At 41.1% G+C, this 18,140-nt stretch overlaps 1 protein-coding gene across 1 annotated transcript in view; it reads left to right on the top strand.

Annotated features, from left to right (window-relative positions):
- LOC141414721 (uncharacterized) overlaps positions 1-8,768 on the top strand; it is a 48,069-nt gene extending 39,301 nt beyond the window's left edge. The window contains exons 2-5 of the mRNA XM_074049017.1: positions 2,457-4,340; positions 5,090-5,490; positions 7,927-8,074; positions 8,599-8,768. Of these exons, the coding sequence (XP_073905118.1) occupies positions 2,457-4,340; positions 5,090-5,490; positions 7,927-8,074; positions 8,599-8,768 (2,603 nt within the window). The remainder of the gene's footprint in view (positions 1-2,456; positions 4,341-5,089; positions 5,491-7,926; positions 8,075-8,598) is intronic.
- The last annotated feature ends 9,372 nt before the right edge of the window (positions 8,769-18,140 follow it).

Below are 18,140 nucleotides of genomic sequence, written 5' to 3'. Positions count from 1 at the left end.
CAAGAAAGGTAAGTTCGACACCTTTTGTTCTGCAGAGTGGCCCACCTTTGGAGTCGGGTGGCCCATTCAAGGTTCCCTCTCCCTAGACCTGATCACTAAGGTTAAAGCAGTCATTTTTCAGCCAGACAATCGAGGCCATCCAGACCAAGTTCCTTACATTTTGGTTTGGGAGGATCTGGTGAGGAACCCTCCCCCTTGGTTAACAGTTTTTCTGACCCACCCCTCCAGTTCGGCCCCCGGGGCTAAAACCCCAGTCACGCCCGCCTTGGTCATAAAGGAGGAGGAAAAACTTCCTCTTCCCACCTTTACTGGTCCTCAAATTAGGGCATCTCCTTCACCATCTCCGGTCTTACCAGAGAGTTCCCCCCTTTACCCATCCCTCGCAGGGCCAGAGGAAGATCGGCCGCCTCCATACGTGACTCCCCCTGGCCAAGCCAGTGCCCCGGAGGAGGAAATTTCCTCATCCTCCTCAACAGGACTGGCAGCAGGAGGAGGAATGGGTCGAAGACTTTGCCCCCGAGGGATCCGGGAAAGGGAGGGGGAAGACGGGCCCCCCTCATCAACACAGGGGTAGGAAACTGTCCCTACACTTCCAGTCCGGATGGTGGGCCAAGGGGGACCGGGAGGAGGGCAACAGTTTCAGTACTGGCCCTTCTCCTCCAGTGATCTATATAACTGGAGGACGCAGAACCCTCCCTTTTCTGAAGACCCCAAGTGTCTCATAGATCTCCTGGAGTCCATCATGCATACACACCGTCCCACTTGGGATGACTGTCATCAGCTGCTCAATACTCTTTTTACGACAGAGGAACGAGAGCGCATCCTCAACGAAGCGAGGAAGAACGTCTTGGGGGATAATGGGAGACCCACAACTCTCCAACCGGCCATAGACGAGGCTTTTCCCCTACACCGCCCTAATTGGGATTTCGGGACCGCAGAAGGTAGGGAGCGTCTTCGGATCTACCGCCAGACTCTTATGGCCGGTCTCCGAGCGGCCGCCAGAAGGCCCACCAATTTTGCAAAAGTGAAAGCAGTCGTTCAAAGGGAAAACGAAAGCCCAGCCGGTTTCTTAGAGCGCCTCTATGAGGCATACCGTCAGTACACCCCTATTGACCCTGAGGCGGACCTCCACCAGTCTGCTGTGGTACTCTCATTCATTAATCAGGCAGCTCCAGACATTAGGAGAAAACTCAATAAACAGGAAAACTTAGGGGAGATGACTATAAGGGAAATGCTGCAGGTAGCGGAAAAGGTCTTTACCGCTAGGGAAACTCCAGAAGAAAGGGAGGAAAGACAGAGAAAGGAAGACAGGGAGGCCCAGGAGAAATTGAGAAAGGAGGACCGGGAGTTCCAGGCTAAGGAAAACCGAAAGCAACAGAGAGAAATGGCTCGTATTTTCCTAGCGGGTGTCCGGGACCAACCCAGGGGAGGGGGCCACGCCAGGACCCCGGATAAGGAACACTGTTTTTACTGTAAGGAAACGGGGCATTGGAAGAGAGAATGTCCTAAGTTAAAGGGAAGAAGAGGGTTTGGAAGGAGACCGGGGGAAAACAGGGAAAGGGAACGAGCAGTAGAGCAGGCCAGAGTCCTCCTAGCCGGAGAAGAGGACTGAAGGAGACGGGGCTCAGACCCCCTCCCCGAGTCCTGGGTAACAATGCATGTGGAGGGGAAGCCGATGGGGTTCATGGTGGATACCGGCGCCCAATATTCGGTTTTAAACAAGGCACATGGACCTTTGAACAAGGCACGAACAAGTGTTGTTCAGGGGGCCACCGGTACGCAGTTATGTACATGGACTACCAAAAGAAAGGTGAACTTAGGAAAACACCAGGTCACACACTCTTTCTTGGTCGTCCCTGAGAGCCCCGCTCCCCTGCTCGGACGGGACCTACTCACCAAAATAGGGGCCCATATCCATTTTGAACCAGATGGAATAATTGTGACTGATCGAGAAGGGAGCCCGATTCATGTCTTGTCCCTATCATTGGCTGACGAGCATCGTCTGTTTGAGAGTCAACAGGAACCAGGAGGGGACATGACTCATTGGGTAAAAAGATTTCCCACGGCCTGGGCGGAGACTGCGGGAACCGGCCTCGCCAAACACCTCCCGCCCGTAGTTATACAATTGAAGGCTTCTGCTCTCCCCATTCGGGTGAAACAGTATCCTATGCCTGAGGAGGCCCGAAGAGGCATAGCCCCTCATATCCACAGGCTAATAAAGGAAGGAGTACTGCGACCTTGTCAGTCTGCCTGGAATACTCCTCTGCTCCCCGTCCGAAAGCCGGGAAGCGGGGACTATAGGCCTGTGCAAGACCTACGAAAGGTAAACGAGCGGACGGAGGACATTCATCCCACCGTTCCAAATCCCTATACCTTGCTCAGCCACCTACCCCCCTCGCAAGTATGGTATACAACCCTTGATTTGAAAGATGCTTTCTTCAGCATTCCATTGTTAGAAATTAGTCAGCCGCTATTTGCTTTCGAATGGCAAGAAGATGGGGGCCAATCCGGACAGCTCACTTGGACCAGACTGCCGCAAGGATTTAAAAACTCTCCCACCCTGTTTAATGAGGCCCTGAGCCAGGACCTGGAACCTTTTCGTCGGAGCCACCCACGAGTCACTCTATTACAGTATGTTGATGACTTACTGTTAGCGGCAGAAACCCGAGAGGAGTGCATCAAGGCTACTGAACACCTGCTAACGGAATTAGGTGAGCTGGGGTATCGGGCAAGTGCCAAGAAAACTCACATCTGTAAAAGGTCAGTGACGTATTTGGGTTATCGGATTGCAGATGGGGCAAGGTGGCTGACTGATGCCATGAAACAGACTATTCTGGCTATCCCATCCCCGACATCCACTAGGGGGGTGAGAGAATTCCTGGGCTCCGCGGGGTTCTGTAGACTCTGGATTCCAGGATTTGCGGAAATAGCCAGACCCCTATATGAGGCCACCAAAGAAGCTCCAGATTGGAGTTGGGGAGAGAGAGAACAACAGGCCTTTGATCAGCTAAAAGACGCTCTTTTGCAGGCCCCTGCCTTAGCCTTGCCAGATCCTACAAGACCATTCACTCTGTTTGTAGATGAGAAAAAGGGGGTAGCCAAAGGAGTCTTGACCCAACAGCTAGGTCCCTGGAAGAGACCAGTGGCATACTTTTCCAAGAAATTAGACGCAGTAGCGGCAGGATGGCCCCCCTGCCTCCGCATCATAGCGGCCATTGCCGTGCTGGTGAGAGAAGCCGATAAACTAACCTTTGGACAGGCCCTCTGGGTAACGGCCCCTCACCCGGTGGAGGGAATCCTTAAACAACCCCCTGGGAAATGGATGACGAATGCCAGGCTCACCCACTACCAGGGGCTCTTGTTGGATTCCCCTCGGATCACATTCACAGATCCCGTAATCCTGAACCCTGCCACCTTGTTGCCTAACCCGGAACTGCAGACACCTGTCCATAACTGCAAAGAATTCCTCTCCGAAGTTACACAGGTACGGGCTGACCTAAAGGATACCCCCCTGTCCGGCTGCAAATTAAACTGGTACACGGATGGAAGCAGTTTTTTCCAAGATGGAGCCCGAAGGGCAGGGGCAGCTGTAGTCGACCAAGAAGGAAATACGGTATGGAGCAGCGCCCTCCCACCCAGAACATCAGCCCAAAAAGCGGAATTAATTGCCTTGGCAGAGGCCCTGGAGAGGGCAAAAGGAAAGCGAGTCAATATCTACACCGATAGCCGCTATGCTTTCGGTACCATCTATGTCCACGGGGCCATCTATCGCGAAAGAGGATTCCGCACAGCAGAAGGAAAACATCTAAAGAACCTAGCCGAAGTCCAGCGTCTATTAATGGCAGTGGAAAAACCGAAGGCAGTGGCAGTGATGTATGTCCCAGGCCACCAGTCTGCCAAGACGCCGGAAGCTGTCGGTAACAACAGAGCAGATCAAGAAGCAAAGAGAGTAGCAATGGTGAGTCCTCCCATGGAGACAGGGCAACCTTCCACGGTTGCGGCGATAGACGTGCCGGTCCCAGAGCTCCCTCCGCTACCCCCCCGACCAGAATACTCCACAGAGGATTTCACTTGGATGAGAGCCCACTCCCCCTTTAGAGAAGGGGAAGATGGATGGAAAAGCGACTTGGAAGGCAAGTTAATTCTGCCTGAAAAACTCGGACGATTCCTGTTGGCTAACTTACATAAGTCCACCCATTTGGGGCGGAGAAAATTACTAGACTTGTTGACATCTGCGCAGCTCCGATTTCCGAACCAGACCATAGCAGTCCGCCAAATTGTGGAAGATTGTGCCAGCTGCACAATCATGAAACCAGGACGAAGGGAGGGGCACCATACAGGTACTCGGGAATGGGGGAGGGCTCCGGGAAGAAGTTGGGAAGTGGATTTTACTGAGGTAAAACCGGGAAAGTTTGGGTACAAATATTTGCTGGTGTTCATAGATACCTTTTCAGGCTGGGTGGAGGCTTTTCCTACAAAGAAGGAGACGAGTCAGGTAGTGGCAAAGGCTTTGCTAGAGCAAATCATACCCAGATATGGGGTGCCCGAGGCAATTGGGTCAGATAACGGTCCGGCTTTTGTTAGTAAAGTCCTGCAGGGACTAGCCCAGACTATGGGGGCCAATTGGAAGCTACATTGTGAATATAACCCCCAGAGCTCAGGGCAAGTAGAAAGGATGAATAGGACACTAAAGGAGACTTTAGCCAAATTGGCCCTGGAGACTGGCGGTGATTGGGTGACGCTCCTTCCCTTGGCCATCTTCCGAGTCTGGAACTCCCCCTATGTCCATGGGCTAACTCCCTTTGAGATCCTGTATGGGGCTCCACCCCCCATCATTCAGAGGACCTTAAGCCCAGAACTAGGTGATCTGGCCCCAAATTACCTGACCATGTTGCAGGCTTTAGCTAAAGTGCAACAACGGATTTGGCCCTTAATTCAAGCATACCACGCTGTTAAGAGGGACCCGGCTCCAGAACATGGCATAGTCCCGGGTGACATGGTATGGGTTAAAAGGCATCAGTCCAAAACCCTAGAGCCTAGATGGAAAGGACCTTATGTTGTACTGTTTACTACCCCTACCGCCCTCAAGGTCGACGGGATTGCAGCATGGGTACACCATTCCCATGTAAGACGGGCTCACCCTCCGGAGAAAAAACAGGAAAATTGGTCCGCACAGAAGCATCCAACAAACCCACTCAAGCTCCGGCTGATACGGGATGCTCCGAAAAACGAGAACACTCCAGATGCTCCGCAGCCCTCCTAGAATGGGATTATCACCTGGGTCCACTACACCCACATCAGACCGGCAGATCCGGTAGCTATGAAGAAAGGCTTCCTGCCAACAAGAAGGGTGTCCCACCACAAGGAAAATTTTTTCAAACTCAAACTTCATACTGGACCTCGGTAACTTTATTCCTTTTTCTAACCCTGTCCACCACTTGCTGGGGGCATACAAATCCACATCAACCTTTTAACCTGACCTGGATGATTGTAGATGTGTCCACAGGAGACATTCTTAACCAGACCTCCAAGGTGACCCCTCCCAGCACCTGGTTCCCAGAATTATACTTTGACTTAAGGGCCTTATTCACTGGCAGGGGACAATGGGATTTGCGCCAAAGTTACTTCTATGTCTGCCCCGCTCCCCAACCCAACCACAGAAAAAAATGTGGAGGAATCGCAGACTATTATTGTAAGTCATGGGGTTGTGAGAGCTCAGGGGATATATGGTGGCCACCCCCCAAACAGGGGGACCTTATTCAATTAAGTAGAGTCTCTCAATCTGGCATTACATACCACCAACCTAGACCTATAAATAAGGGATGCCCAACTCCCCCCAATTGTAATCCCATTATGATAAATTTCACTGATTTAGGAAAAAAGGCAACGAATTGGGAATTGGGTAAATCCTGGGGAGTCAGACTCTACAAAACAAATCATCCAGGAGCCCTTTTTACTTTGCGGCGTGTGCAACAACCAGTCTCTACTCTAACAATAGGCCCTAATAAGGTACTTAGGCCACCCTATGTAAAGCCACCTCCCCGACCTTCCACAGCTCATCACCTTCCCTCAACCATAGCCCGGGCTAATGTTACAACTCCAAGACCATCAGAAACCAGCCCTCCCCTGGTGAGGCCCAGTCTCATGACCGGATCTAAAGACCCCCTCTGGGAGCTAGTGGGTGCTGCCTTCCTGACGTTAAACCACACCAACCCTAACATGACTAACTCCTGTTGGTTATGTTATGATGTGAGGCCCCCATTCTATGAGGCAATAGGGCTAAACACCACTCACGATACCTCATCTGAGGAAAACCCTACTCAATGTTCCTGGGGAGACCGTAAGAGAGGTCTGACCATACAGCAGGTAAGCGGCCAAGGAACCTGCTTAGGAAAAGTGCCAAAGAACAGACGGGACTTATGTACTGTTATTAACGCCAGTTCTACCTGGGAAAATGCTATTAAATGGGTAATTCCAAAGGACAATGGGTGGTGGCTATGCTCGCGGTCTGGACTCACCCCGTGCCTATCAACTAAGGTGTTTAACAGCTCTAAAGAATTCTGTGTTATAGTGACTGTGCTGCCCCGCATCCTCTATCATTCGGAAGAGAGTCTATATTCATACTGGAATACAAAAATGGTTGAAAAAAGGAAAAAGAGAGAACCTATTTCCACAGTAACTATTGCTACCCTACTCAGCCTAGGGTTAGCGGGAGCAGGAACCGGCATAGCTTCTTTGGCCACCCAGCAGAAAGGGATGTCTTCGCTGCGTGCAGCCATAGACGAAGATATAGAGAGAATAGAAACCTCCATTAGCCACCTAGAAAAATCCCTCACTTCCCTGTCTGAGGTAGTACTTCAAAACCGACGAGGTCTGGACTTGTTGTTCCTCCAAAAGGGGGGACTATGTGTTGCTCTAGGGGAAGAATGTTGTTTTTACGCTGACCATACCGGAGTTGTTCGTGACTCCATGTCTAAACTTCGAAAGAGCCTGGAACAAAGAAAACGAGAAAGAGAGGCCGGGGAAAGCTGGTTCGAGTCTTGGTTTAACCAGTCCCCATGGTTGGCTACCCTTTTATCTGCATTGGCAGGGCCAATAATAATCATCCTATTACTTGTTACCATAGGACCCTGGATTCTAAACCGACTTATGACTTTTGTCAAAAGTCAAATTAATACTATCCAACTTCTGGTCCTCCGCCAACAATATCAGGCTCTTCATCCCCTTGAGAATGATTCCTCAATTTAGGCCGTAAGAAAAGGGGGGAATGAAAGGAATAGGAGGTCTCAGCGGGCCCCAACCCCCTTGTTGGAGAAACCAGTACCAAACATCCCATGTAGATAAGATAAGCAATGCGGCAGGGCTCAGTTAGGGCATATAGAATGTGGGGAATGTAAGCGGGGGGTACATGCAAGATGTGAAGTACGTGCAAGTTGTGAGGTACGCGCAAGATGTGCTCTGCCTGCTTGCCCAATGTTGATAACGAAAATATGCATGCCACCGCGGTCTATATAAGATTTCCCCTAAAGAGGCTCAGGGTCGTGTTTTCCTAACCGGTCCTGCGTGTCCGTGTGGGAGCTCGACCCTGGCTAGCCAGCCCAATAAACTCTGCTTTGTTGATTGCATTCACGCCTGGCTCTCTGTCTCTCGGGGGAATAGGATTCCGGGACCTAACAATAGTAACAGATACTCATCTGATCTATTTAACTTTACTAACATCCTGTTTCAAGTCATTGGGTTGTGCTGTGGTCTTCAGAAAAGAATGAAATCAGATAGAGCACCTGTCTAGCAAGCATGAGGCCTTGAGTTCAAACTCCAATACTACCAAAAAAAAAAAAAAATCGAACACTTAAAAAGACAATGAAATCATTTGTCACTTAAAAGCTTCTTTTGCGCTTCTTTAGATTTATACATTTTGCCCCAAAGCCCAGTATTGTGGGTAGGCCTGCTAACAATCACCGTAGTACAATTTCCATTGCAACCAATGTCACGTGCAAGCTCTCTGAAATTGCTCTGCTAATGTATGATGTAATGTTTAAATTATGCAATCTCTGGCATGGGCTTTATGGGCCAGGTATAAAACTGCAGCCATGAGGAAAATAAGACTTTTCAACATAAACTCCATATTAAAATACACTAAATCACTCTGCTTTGTACTAGTGTATGCTCTCCCATAGTAAAACATCCACGAAGATATTAATTTGATTTCACAGCACTGCTTAATTTGCCTAATGGAAATGGAGATCATTTCCTGACATGGGTGCCATCCCGTCTGAGAATACAATTCTCTCTTCCCAATCTCATTATTATTACTTTAAATTTGCCATGCAGGGGAGTTTTCTTTAATTTACCTGCTCTTAGAACTCTTCACCTGCTATTCCTTCTAGTGGTGATTTAAGAATATAGTTGGTCATCTTTGACATTCCTCATTTTAAAGGGTGAAATCTATTTCTCCTCCCATTAAACATGACCTGGACTTCATACTTGCTTTTAACAAATAGAATAAATGTATCATGACTGATTTTATATACTTTCTGAGGCTAGGTCAAAATAAAATAGCTTCTGTTTGTTTCTCCTTTTTTTTGCTTGCTTATTCAGGACAAGAGTTCCCATGTTATGAAGGTACTCATCAGATCTTGTGTAAGGTCCATGTGGAGAGAAACAAAGATCTTCTACTAGGGAGTAGGTTCCAGCTCTGTATCATTGGCCATCCTTCAATCAGGTCCCCTGTCCAGTTCAAGTCTTCAGATGACAACAGCCTCAGCTAACATCTGGTCTGCAACTTCATGAGAGAACAAGAAAAAGAACTGCTAGGTGAAGCAACTCTTTTATCATAACCCAGATTCTAGCAAAGATAATGAATATTTATTATTGTTTTACCACATTAAGTTTTGGGATACTTTGTTCAATAGCCATAGGCATAATACAGCTTTTGGTACTCAGTGTTAACACTGTCCCTTAATTATTCATAGTCACATGTGTGTGTGGGGTGACTTTGGAACTGAGCAGTAGGAGGAAACTTCAAAGATCTTGAGAATGACATTTTTTTTCCTGCTGTGTCATTCTGGAATACTTTTTTTCCCACAGGTTAATATGGCTTTTGCCTCATCTTTTTGTCTTATTTATATATCACCTTCTTGGTGATATGCTCCCTGACCACCTTATTCAAATTTTTTTTTAAAAATCAAAATCTCTTCCTTCCCTCTATTATTTTTCTCCCTAAATTGAATATGATTTAGAATATGATAACACTCAGATCAGGATATTTGTCTTTCATTAAATGCTTCCTAGAAGTACTTTCTAAAACTGTGACTGGGACCCAGGAGCACTCACTTGCTCTATCACTTGAGAATGAATGAATGACTTGAGGAAAAGATCCCACATTGTATGCTAATGATTCAAGGGCAATGGCATCTTCTAAGGGAGGTGTGTCCTCTGATATGTATGTTTGCTTAGACCCTAAAGGCAAGAAAGAAAGTCTGAACAAAATGCAAGGGACACAGTATTGTAGACAGTAGACACTGTAGCAGTGTATCAAGACTCTTCCTAAGCATGAGGGATCCAACTGCCAGGAAGTTTAAATAAGGACACATGGGAAAACAAATGAAAAAGACTTACTGTTTAGAGTTCCAAGAGAAATCCAACTTAAAAATTTTTATTCTTATCCCACCTGTTTTGCAAACCAGCTAGTTCCATCCTCTTGTGTATGTGTAAGGCCAAAAATCTGTAACTTAACTTTCTCACTTTTTCCCCATTCTGAAAATCAATAGTAACTAATTTCCGTTGCTTTTTGGCTATAACTAGTAGAATCTTCCATCTTCTCTTTATTTCTTCTTTGCAATAATTCTTTCTTTAATCATCACTCAAATTATATGCAGAGTAACTTTTTAACTAACATCTAATCATACTTGTTATTCTCTTGCTAACTTTACACATAATATCAGTTGTTTTTATGCTAAAGACTTAAAGCCTTGATGTTTACACAGAAACTTCCATTTTCTTGTTCATTAATTCATCAGTATAAATATACTTCCAGGTCAGTATTCTAAACTGTAGCAAATACTTATTTAGACATTAGTCTGTTTATTCTATGCATTTATCTAAGCCTTGCCTTTGCTATATTTTGCTTACAATTAGCTTTTCTTTGCTCCATTTTCTTCAATGACATAGAAATACATTATTTGTGTGTAGAGTACATGTTTTTACAAAGTATCTTATTTAGGGATAAGATAATACTTCTAATTTTTCTTAACTAAAAGAAAACACTATTTTTAGTGGGGACATTTTATGCTTGTGTGGGTGCATAAGTCTTACTCTCCCAGAGTCTGATGGCTAATTGAGTCTAAGTTATGCATTTTTGGCTTCTCATTCTGATGTTCGGTGTATCAGGGAGCCATTCTGCCCATTGGAGCAATAAGTAGATGAATCAAATAAAGAAAGAAGTTACAGGGGGATTTTGGCTCAATATGTATTTCTGGAAATTTTTTCTCTGAATAAATACCTAAAACAGCATTTTAGGAAAAAATGTTAAACAATAATATATAGTAATGTGATTATTGTTCTTAATATCCCTGACCATATTATTAAGAAAGTGAATGATTGTCTATGAACATGAACACCGTATGTGTCATAGTGGCTTAAATTCTAAAACAAAGGCCTGAACGTACACACACTGAGAGAGTCAGAGAGAGGCCGTGAGGCAGACAGAAAAGGAGGAGTGAAATATTGTTCATCTCTATTTTTAAAATCTTCAATGTTCTAGAAATATTTCCTGAAAAATAGGAACTCTCCTATTTATTCCAAAAAGCTTCTGATTTCTTTTGACAGGTCTCTACACTTGAGGGAAGAAAATGTTTTTTTTTAAATAAAAACAAGTTCCCAGATATATTTCCCCTCAACTAGTTTTTAGTTAAAGTGTATACTGTATACAAATTTATGAAAAATTATGTTCTAAGGAAAAAGGATATTTATTAGTTTAAATTTTGAGACAAACATACCATGTAGAGTAATCTGTAATAGTACAGAAGGAATCAAACTTTCCAATCTATTCATTTTCTAAACCACAAGGAAAAGAGAAGTATTTTGGCTTTATATGCTTTTCACCCTCAAGGTGAACACGTATATACCAGGAAATATAGAGTGTGTATAGCTATAAAGTTTGAAACAACTCATAAACTTCTCTAGGTATGAACCAAACATAAAAAGAAGAAAAACGTCTTGGAAGCACCATATCTCACTGACATAAGTGGCTGGCTTTTGTTTTTCACTAAACTGAACTGGTTCTTATAAAAAATCATCTTTCAATTTATGGAACATTTCACTGACACTGCTGACTAGTAATTCCACTCGGGCATTAGGAGACCAGGCTTTTAAACAGGTAATTTGGGGACTCATTTTTATTGCTTTTAATTTCTCTCCATCATCAAATGACAGTTCATCTGCTCTGTTTTTAATATTGTCCTTTTTTTAAAAAATGAGAACTGTTTCAGCATTAAAGGGGAATTTTTTATTTTGTCCTTTCTTTAATCCTAAACTGTTAACCCCCACTTCAATTCTGAGAGTCAACATTTTTAAAACCTTCAATACATACATATATGCATGCCATATACACATAATATTAACTTTTACCTCTAGTTTGATCAGTCCCTAAAGTGGCAGTGTTGCGTGTGTGTGTCTGTGACTATGTCTCCATTAGTTAGTTAAAGCTGGTAGTTGGCAGAGGCAATAAAACAGATCAAAATTAGTGGAAAAATAATTTGGATATTTTTTAAAGATCCAAGAGAAGAATCTATACTCTGAAATGTTTTAACATTTACTTTTCTTCTCTGTGTTTTTCCAATGCATATTTTCATTTCATTGGTGAAATATGGAAAAACAAAAAGAAAATAGTTCATTCATTAGTAGACCAAATGTTTTAGTCTAAAAGAATTCAGCACAGGGTAGGAGACAGAACTTAATGGCAGAGCACTTGCCTAGCATTTGTAAGGCTCTGGGTTCAGTTCCCAGGACAGCAAAAGAAATGAAGAAATAAAGAATTCAGTGCAGGTTCCCACAGAACCAAATTCTAGATACATATGACACCTCAAGCATAAAAAATATGCTATTTTCTGAGGCTTATATGAGATGACAATTTTTTTCCAAATGCTTTATTCCTTCTCTTCACATGGAATTTTAAAGAATAACAGGCAGTGCCCCATATAATCACTTTTATATGATTAAATGAAAATTAGTTATATGACAATATATTTTAAAGCTTCTGGCTCACATACCCATGTCATTTATATGATCCTGTGAAATAACTGTGGTATAGATAAATAAATTTACCATTTTGAGCATTTTTAAGCATATAGTTCAGTGGCATGAAGATCATTAAAACAGAACCATCACTGCCAACCAGACTCAGAAATCTTGTTGTTTTACAATGAATTTGTATTGAATTTTGTAATGAATGTTATTTTGTAATCAATTGTCCAGGTAATGTTGAGGGAGGGATGTTAGGGTTGTTATCATTTATTTTTCTTTTCTTCTTTTTTTTTGGCAGTTCTAAGGTTTGAACTCAAGGTCTTATTCTTGCTAGCCATGTGCTCTACCACTTGAGCCAATCCATCAAGCCCCTTTTCCATTACTTATATTTAAGGTAGGGTCTCACTTTATACCTGAGCATGCCTGGACCACATTCCTCTTGTTAGTGCTTCCACGTGTAGCTGGGATGGCAAGTGAGAAACACTGTGCTCAGCCATTAGATTGGATGGGGACTCACAAACTTTTGCCTGTGCCTGTCTCGAACTGAGAGGCTCACAAGAATCTCCATCTACTAAGTAACTAGGGTAACAGACTAGGGCCACCACACCGAGCCACATGTGCTATTTTGATATTTGTACACATTTTGTAATCAGGTTAGATATATCTATCTCTTAACTTCTTTATGATGAACAAATTCAAAATCATTTTTCTAGTGTTTAGAGATAAACACTATACAATTATTATCTACAGTCACCCTGCCACACAATAACACATTAGAACTTCTTACCCTTCTCCAAATGCAGATTAGTACCCATTAATCAACTTTTTTCCACCCCACTCACAAGACTTTTCTATAATCTTCCTAAGTGATACCAGGCACTCATTTAAAGTATATCCATATTTTCTCCTATCCCCTGACTCTTAATTTGACTCTGTGAATTTGCCAAATGGACTCATATATTATTTATCATTCTTTCTTATATATTTCACTTAATAAAATATCTTCAAGGTTCATCCATGTTTAAACATGTGTCAGAATTCCATTTCTTTTTAAGTCTGAATAAGATTCCATTGAATGTATGTACGTATGTACATCCATACATCTATCAATGACACTTGAGTTGCTGCCAACTTTTGGCTATTGAGATTAATACTCCTATGACCATATTCCTAAATATGAGCTTAAGCCCCTACTTTTAATCCTATGGGGGTATATATACCAGAATTGGAGTTCGTGGACCACTTAGCGATTCTGTATCAATTTTGGAAGAACTATCATATCAGTTTTCACACCAGCTGCACCATTTCATACTTCTACTAGCCGTGCACAACAATTTCAATTGTTCCACATCCTGACCAACTCTTGCTATTTCTTATTCTTTGCTAACAGGTGTTCTAATGGATTTGAAGTGATGCCACTGTGGTTTCGATTCGAATTTCACTAAGTATTGATGCTGTTGGGCATTTTTGTATTTGATTGGTGGCTATCTGTATTTTGTCTTTGGAGAATTATTAACTCAAGTCCTTTGTCCATTTATTTTTGGTGGCACTGGGGTTAGAACTCAGGGCTTCCCACTTACTATGCAAGTGCTGTACTACCTTGAGCCACACCTCCAATCTTGCTCATACTTTTTAAAATAAAATTGTTTGTTTAGTTCATATTAGTTTGAGTACAGTTCTTCATACATATTTGGTACTGGCATATTTGACTCACTCTCTAAATTCTGTCAATATTTACTTCATATGTTTTATAATTTGATGTTTTGTTGCATATATGCTTATGATTATTGTATTTCCTTGGTGAACTTACCATTTTACCTTCACTGTTGATCCTGCTTTGTCTCTTATGAAAGTTTATGGCAAAATTCTATTGTCTGGCAGTCTGGCATTATTACAGCCACTCCTTCTCTCTTTTGGTTTTTATCTGCATAGGATATCTATATCCATTCACTTTCAATTTATGCATATCTATAAATTTATATGTGAGTCTCTGTGGACAGCATGTACTTGGATTACATTTTGCTACTGGTTTTTCCAATGTATAGCTTTTAATTGGAAAGTAAGCTTATTTACATTAAAAGAAACTACTAATAAAGAAGTACATATTTTGCCATTTTTATTTGTTGTTTTATATGTCATGTTTTTGCCTTTCACTTTTTCCCTTACTGACTTTGCGTTTAATTATTTTTGTAGTAATATATTTTGATCCTCTTCTTGTTTTCTTTTGAGAATATCTCATATATTCTTTTTTGGTGACCATGGAAACTATATGAAATATCCTAAAGTTGTGAGCATCTATGTGAGTTGACATCAGCTCAAGTTCATTCATATACCAAAAGTGTATTGTTTATAGCTCCATCCTCAATGCATACTTTATTTCACTAATGTCACAAATTGCATTTTATATTTTGTGAACCCACAAATACAGTTTTTGCTCATTATTCATACATTTGCCTTTTAAAATATGTTAAAAAAATAGTAAATCAAATTTATAAAAATATTTTAATATTTGCCCTATATTTAACTTTACTGGAGGACATTATATTTATTTATGTCTTAGAGTTACTATCTTACTTTCATTCATTTCAACTTACTTTCATTCATAGTAACTTAGAGTTACTATCTTACTTTCATTCATTTCTAGTTTACATTTTATAAAGAAAGTCTAGGGCTAATAAATGCCCTCAATGATTCTTTGAGAATGTCTTATTTTTCCCTTATTTTTAAAGGACAGTTTTTTCAGTTAAGGAGTTCCCATTGAGTATCTTATCTCAATTTTAAGTGACCAGTTACCTTTCACTGTTTCCTTCAAGATTTTCTCACTAATTTTCAACAATTTGATTACATGACTCAATGTGAGACTCTGTATTTATCTTACTTACAGTTTGTTGACCTTTTGTATTTGCATATTCAAGCCTTTAAATTTGGGGATTTTTAAGTCATCATTTTCTTAAATAATGTTCTCTCTTCCTCTTTATCTTCCTTCTTAGAATCCCATAATGTGAATTTAATCCACTTGAAGAGCTTAAGTCCCTTAAGCTCTATTTACCTTTTTTAAACTTTTTTCTTTTGTTCCTTAGACTTGATATTTTCAAATATCCTGTCTTTAAATTTTTCTAATTCTTTCATTTACCTGCTCACATCCCTTACTGAGACCATCTAGAAATTTTTTTTTCTACATACTAGCCTTTGTTAACATATAATAATTGTACAGGGGGTTTCATTGTGACATTCCCATATATGCTTACAATGTATTTGGTTGGGTTCATCTCCATCATTCCCCATTGTCCCCCAACCCACTACTTAAAATGATTTTGACAGGTTTCATTGTTCTGTCTTTGTATACATGTATACAAAGTACAATGACCACTTCATCCTCCTTTACCCTCTCTATTCACCCTCTCCCTCCCACAAGCTCTGCCCCCAATAGGACGTTTTTTGCACTTGTGCCTTTCATTAAATGTATGTTCTTTATTTAACTGGGGTTTGCTTGGTATTTTACCAGTGATTATACTGTACTTTACTGAGTCTAGCCCCCTCTATGACTCTCCATCCACTCTGCATTGTTCAACAGTTTTGAGTGAGTTTCAATGTGACTTCTCCTTACCCAGATGCAATGAATTTTAATTTTATTCACTCTCAGTCATTCTCTCTTCCTCTTCTTATTCCCCTAGACTCTTCAAGCAGGCACAATATTGGAAACATGTTTTGTATATATATGCAAATATATCATCCTTGTATTTGTATATAAATTTATCATTTGGGTCTATCTTTTCAATTCAATAACATTGTTTCAGTTCCATAATTTCTAATTGGCTCTTTGTTATAATTTCCATTTTGTACATATATTGTTTCATGATTTCCATTAGATATTTATCTGCATTTCCTTTAATTCTCTGAGCATATTTAAGATAGTTATTTTAAAAATTTGCTGATAATATAATGCTTGTGTTTTTTGTAGGGAGGAGGGTTCTGGAGATTTGTATTATTTGAATGGGCTATGTTTCCCTCTTTATTGTATGCCTTGTGGTATTTTTGGAGATTTGGGGATTAAAAAATATAGCCACCCTCTCAGTGTTTATAGACTGGTAGAGAAGACCTTCACTTGTCAGATCTTGAATCTTTGAGATGTGCCTGGAAAAGGCTCAGAAGCTTCTCAGGGCTTTTGCTAATGGTTCTCTTTGTGTCTGTGTATCTACTACATTTAGTTACTCCATATTTAAATTTCTTTCACTGCCGTGAAATGTCTTAAATTGCTAACGAGTCTTACTTCTGTTTATTTTGAGGGCCTTAGATGTCCTATTATATTACTCTGTCCATAATCTCTTAGCTCCAGTTATGTGCAAGTCTGCAGGCCCCTTGTAGATCTCAAGCTCCTCAGTACCACCATTGCCTTCTGTAGTTCCCAGTTGAAGATCCAGAGTGTACCCTTATTCACTCTCTGAACCTCAGTGTAGTTGAAAGAGACGCCTGTCCCTGTGGCATTCCACAAATAGGCCAGAATATTTCAGTTAAGTTCTATTTTGCTTCTTCCATCTCAAGGGGGAGAAACTGGATATTGGGTTGTTTTCAATGGATCATACCTTGCCACATTAGGAAGGAATGGGAAAAGGGTGGGTAAGAATGCTATGAAATTCCTGACCATTTTTTAATATGACTTTTTCTTGATTGGGCATTTGCTTGATTTCTATAGTAATTTATTGGCTTCCAGAGCACCTATAAAGTTATTTTAGTCCCCTGCAATTGTTTATTTGATGTTTCCATGATACTTGGAGGTTCCTAGTCCTTCATACTGTAATACCTAGAATTTTTTAACCTACATATATAATTAGTATCAGAAGTAAGATTCTAGACTCTTGACATCTTGTTCCCTTTTTGGTGTAGTATAATAGTTTACCTTAAAAGTGAAATTTCCCTTGGTGTATATATGAAACATTTTTAAGTACTGAATTTAAGTATTGTATTACAGTAAAACCTCCACTGGCAAAAACCTTTTAAGTACTGAATTTAAGTATTGTATTTCAGTGAAACTCCTACTGGCTTCATATTAATCATAATATTACATAATGCTATAATAGCATTTATAATAATATATATAGCATTTATAACAATATAAATGCTATAATAAAGATTATGATCACTTTATGATATAATAATATGCAAGGTGTTGAGAAAAAGAAATTTTATTTTTTGCACAGATTTGTAATTAAACAATAGAACAATTAGTACAATAGAACTTTTGTTCTAATTATCTATTCTCCAAAATCTATGACTTATTATATTTGACATTTACTTAAACTACTAGTCTACGTATTGGCAATTTAAACTATGATCAGCTGATCAGTTTTTCTTTCTAATCTCAGTTGTACTCATTCACATATCTCAGCTTCATTCTAATTTTTAGGTTTACTCCAAACAACTAAATGCTGGCTAATAATAGGTTATTACTGACTGGAACACTTTGGTGACTTAGCTATACCATACGTCTCTTTCGTCTTTCAGCATATTGGTCTGCACATGCTTTCATGGTGATGGCTAAGATAGAAAAGTGCAAAATCCAGTACACAAGCTAATATACAATTGCAGAATTCAAGTCACAGTGTCAGATAATAGGGGAGGGGACCTTGATCTCAGTGGTCAGGAGCTATAATATTACATGGCAAAGAAAATGGACACAGGAAATCTAAGCAAAGCCATTTAAATGCGGATTATTGCTTGTTAATAAATGCGAAGGACTACCTTTCACTTGTTTTTGTTTGATTTTCATTTTTATCTGGTTGGCAATAGCTGTCAAGATTCAAAACCCTTTTTTTCTGAGTGGTAATATCTCAGATTGTGTGGCGTAATTGAAAAATCTTTGAAAGAAGAGCCGAGTGTGGTGGTGGATGCTTGTAATT

This window comes from Castor canadensis, chromosome 12 (genome assembly GCF_047511655.1).
Source record: "Castor canadensis chromosome 12, mCasCan1.hap1v2, whole genome shotgun sequence".
Taxonomy (NCBI): Eukaryota; Metazoa; Chordata; class Mammalia; order Rodentia; family Castoridae; genus Castor; species Castor canadensis.
The sequence above is the reverse complement of the archived record's forward strand: the minus strand, read 5'-3'. Positions and strand labels throughout refer to the sequence as shown.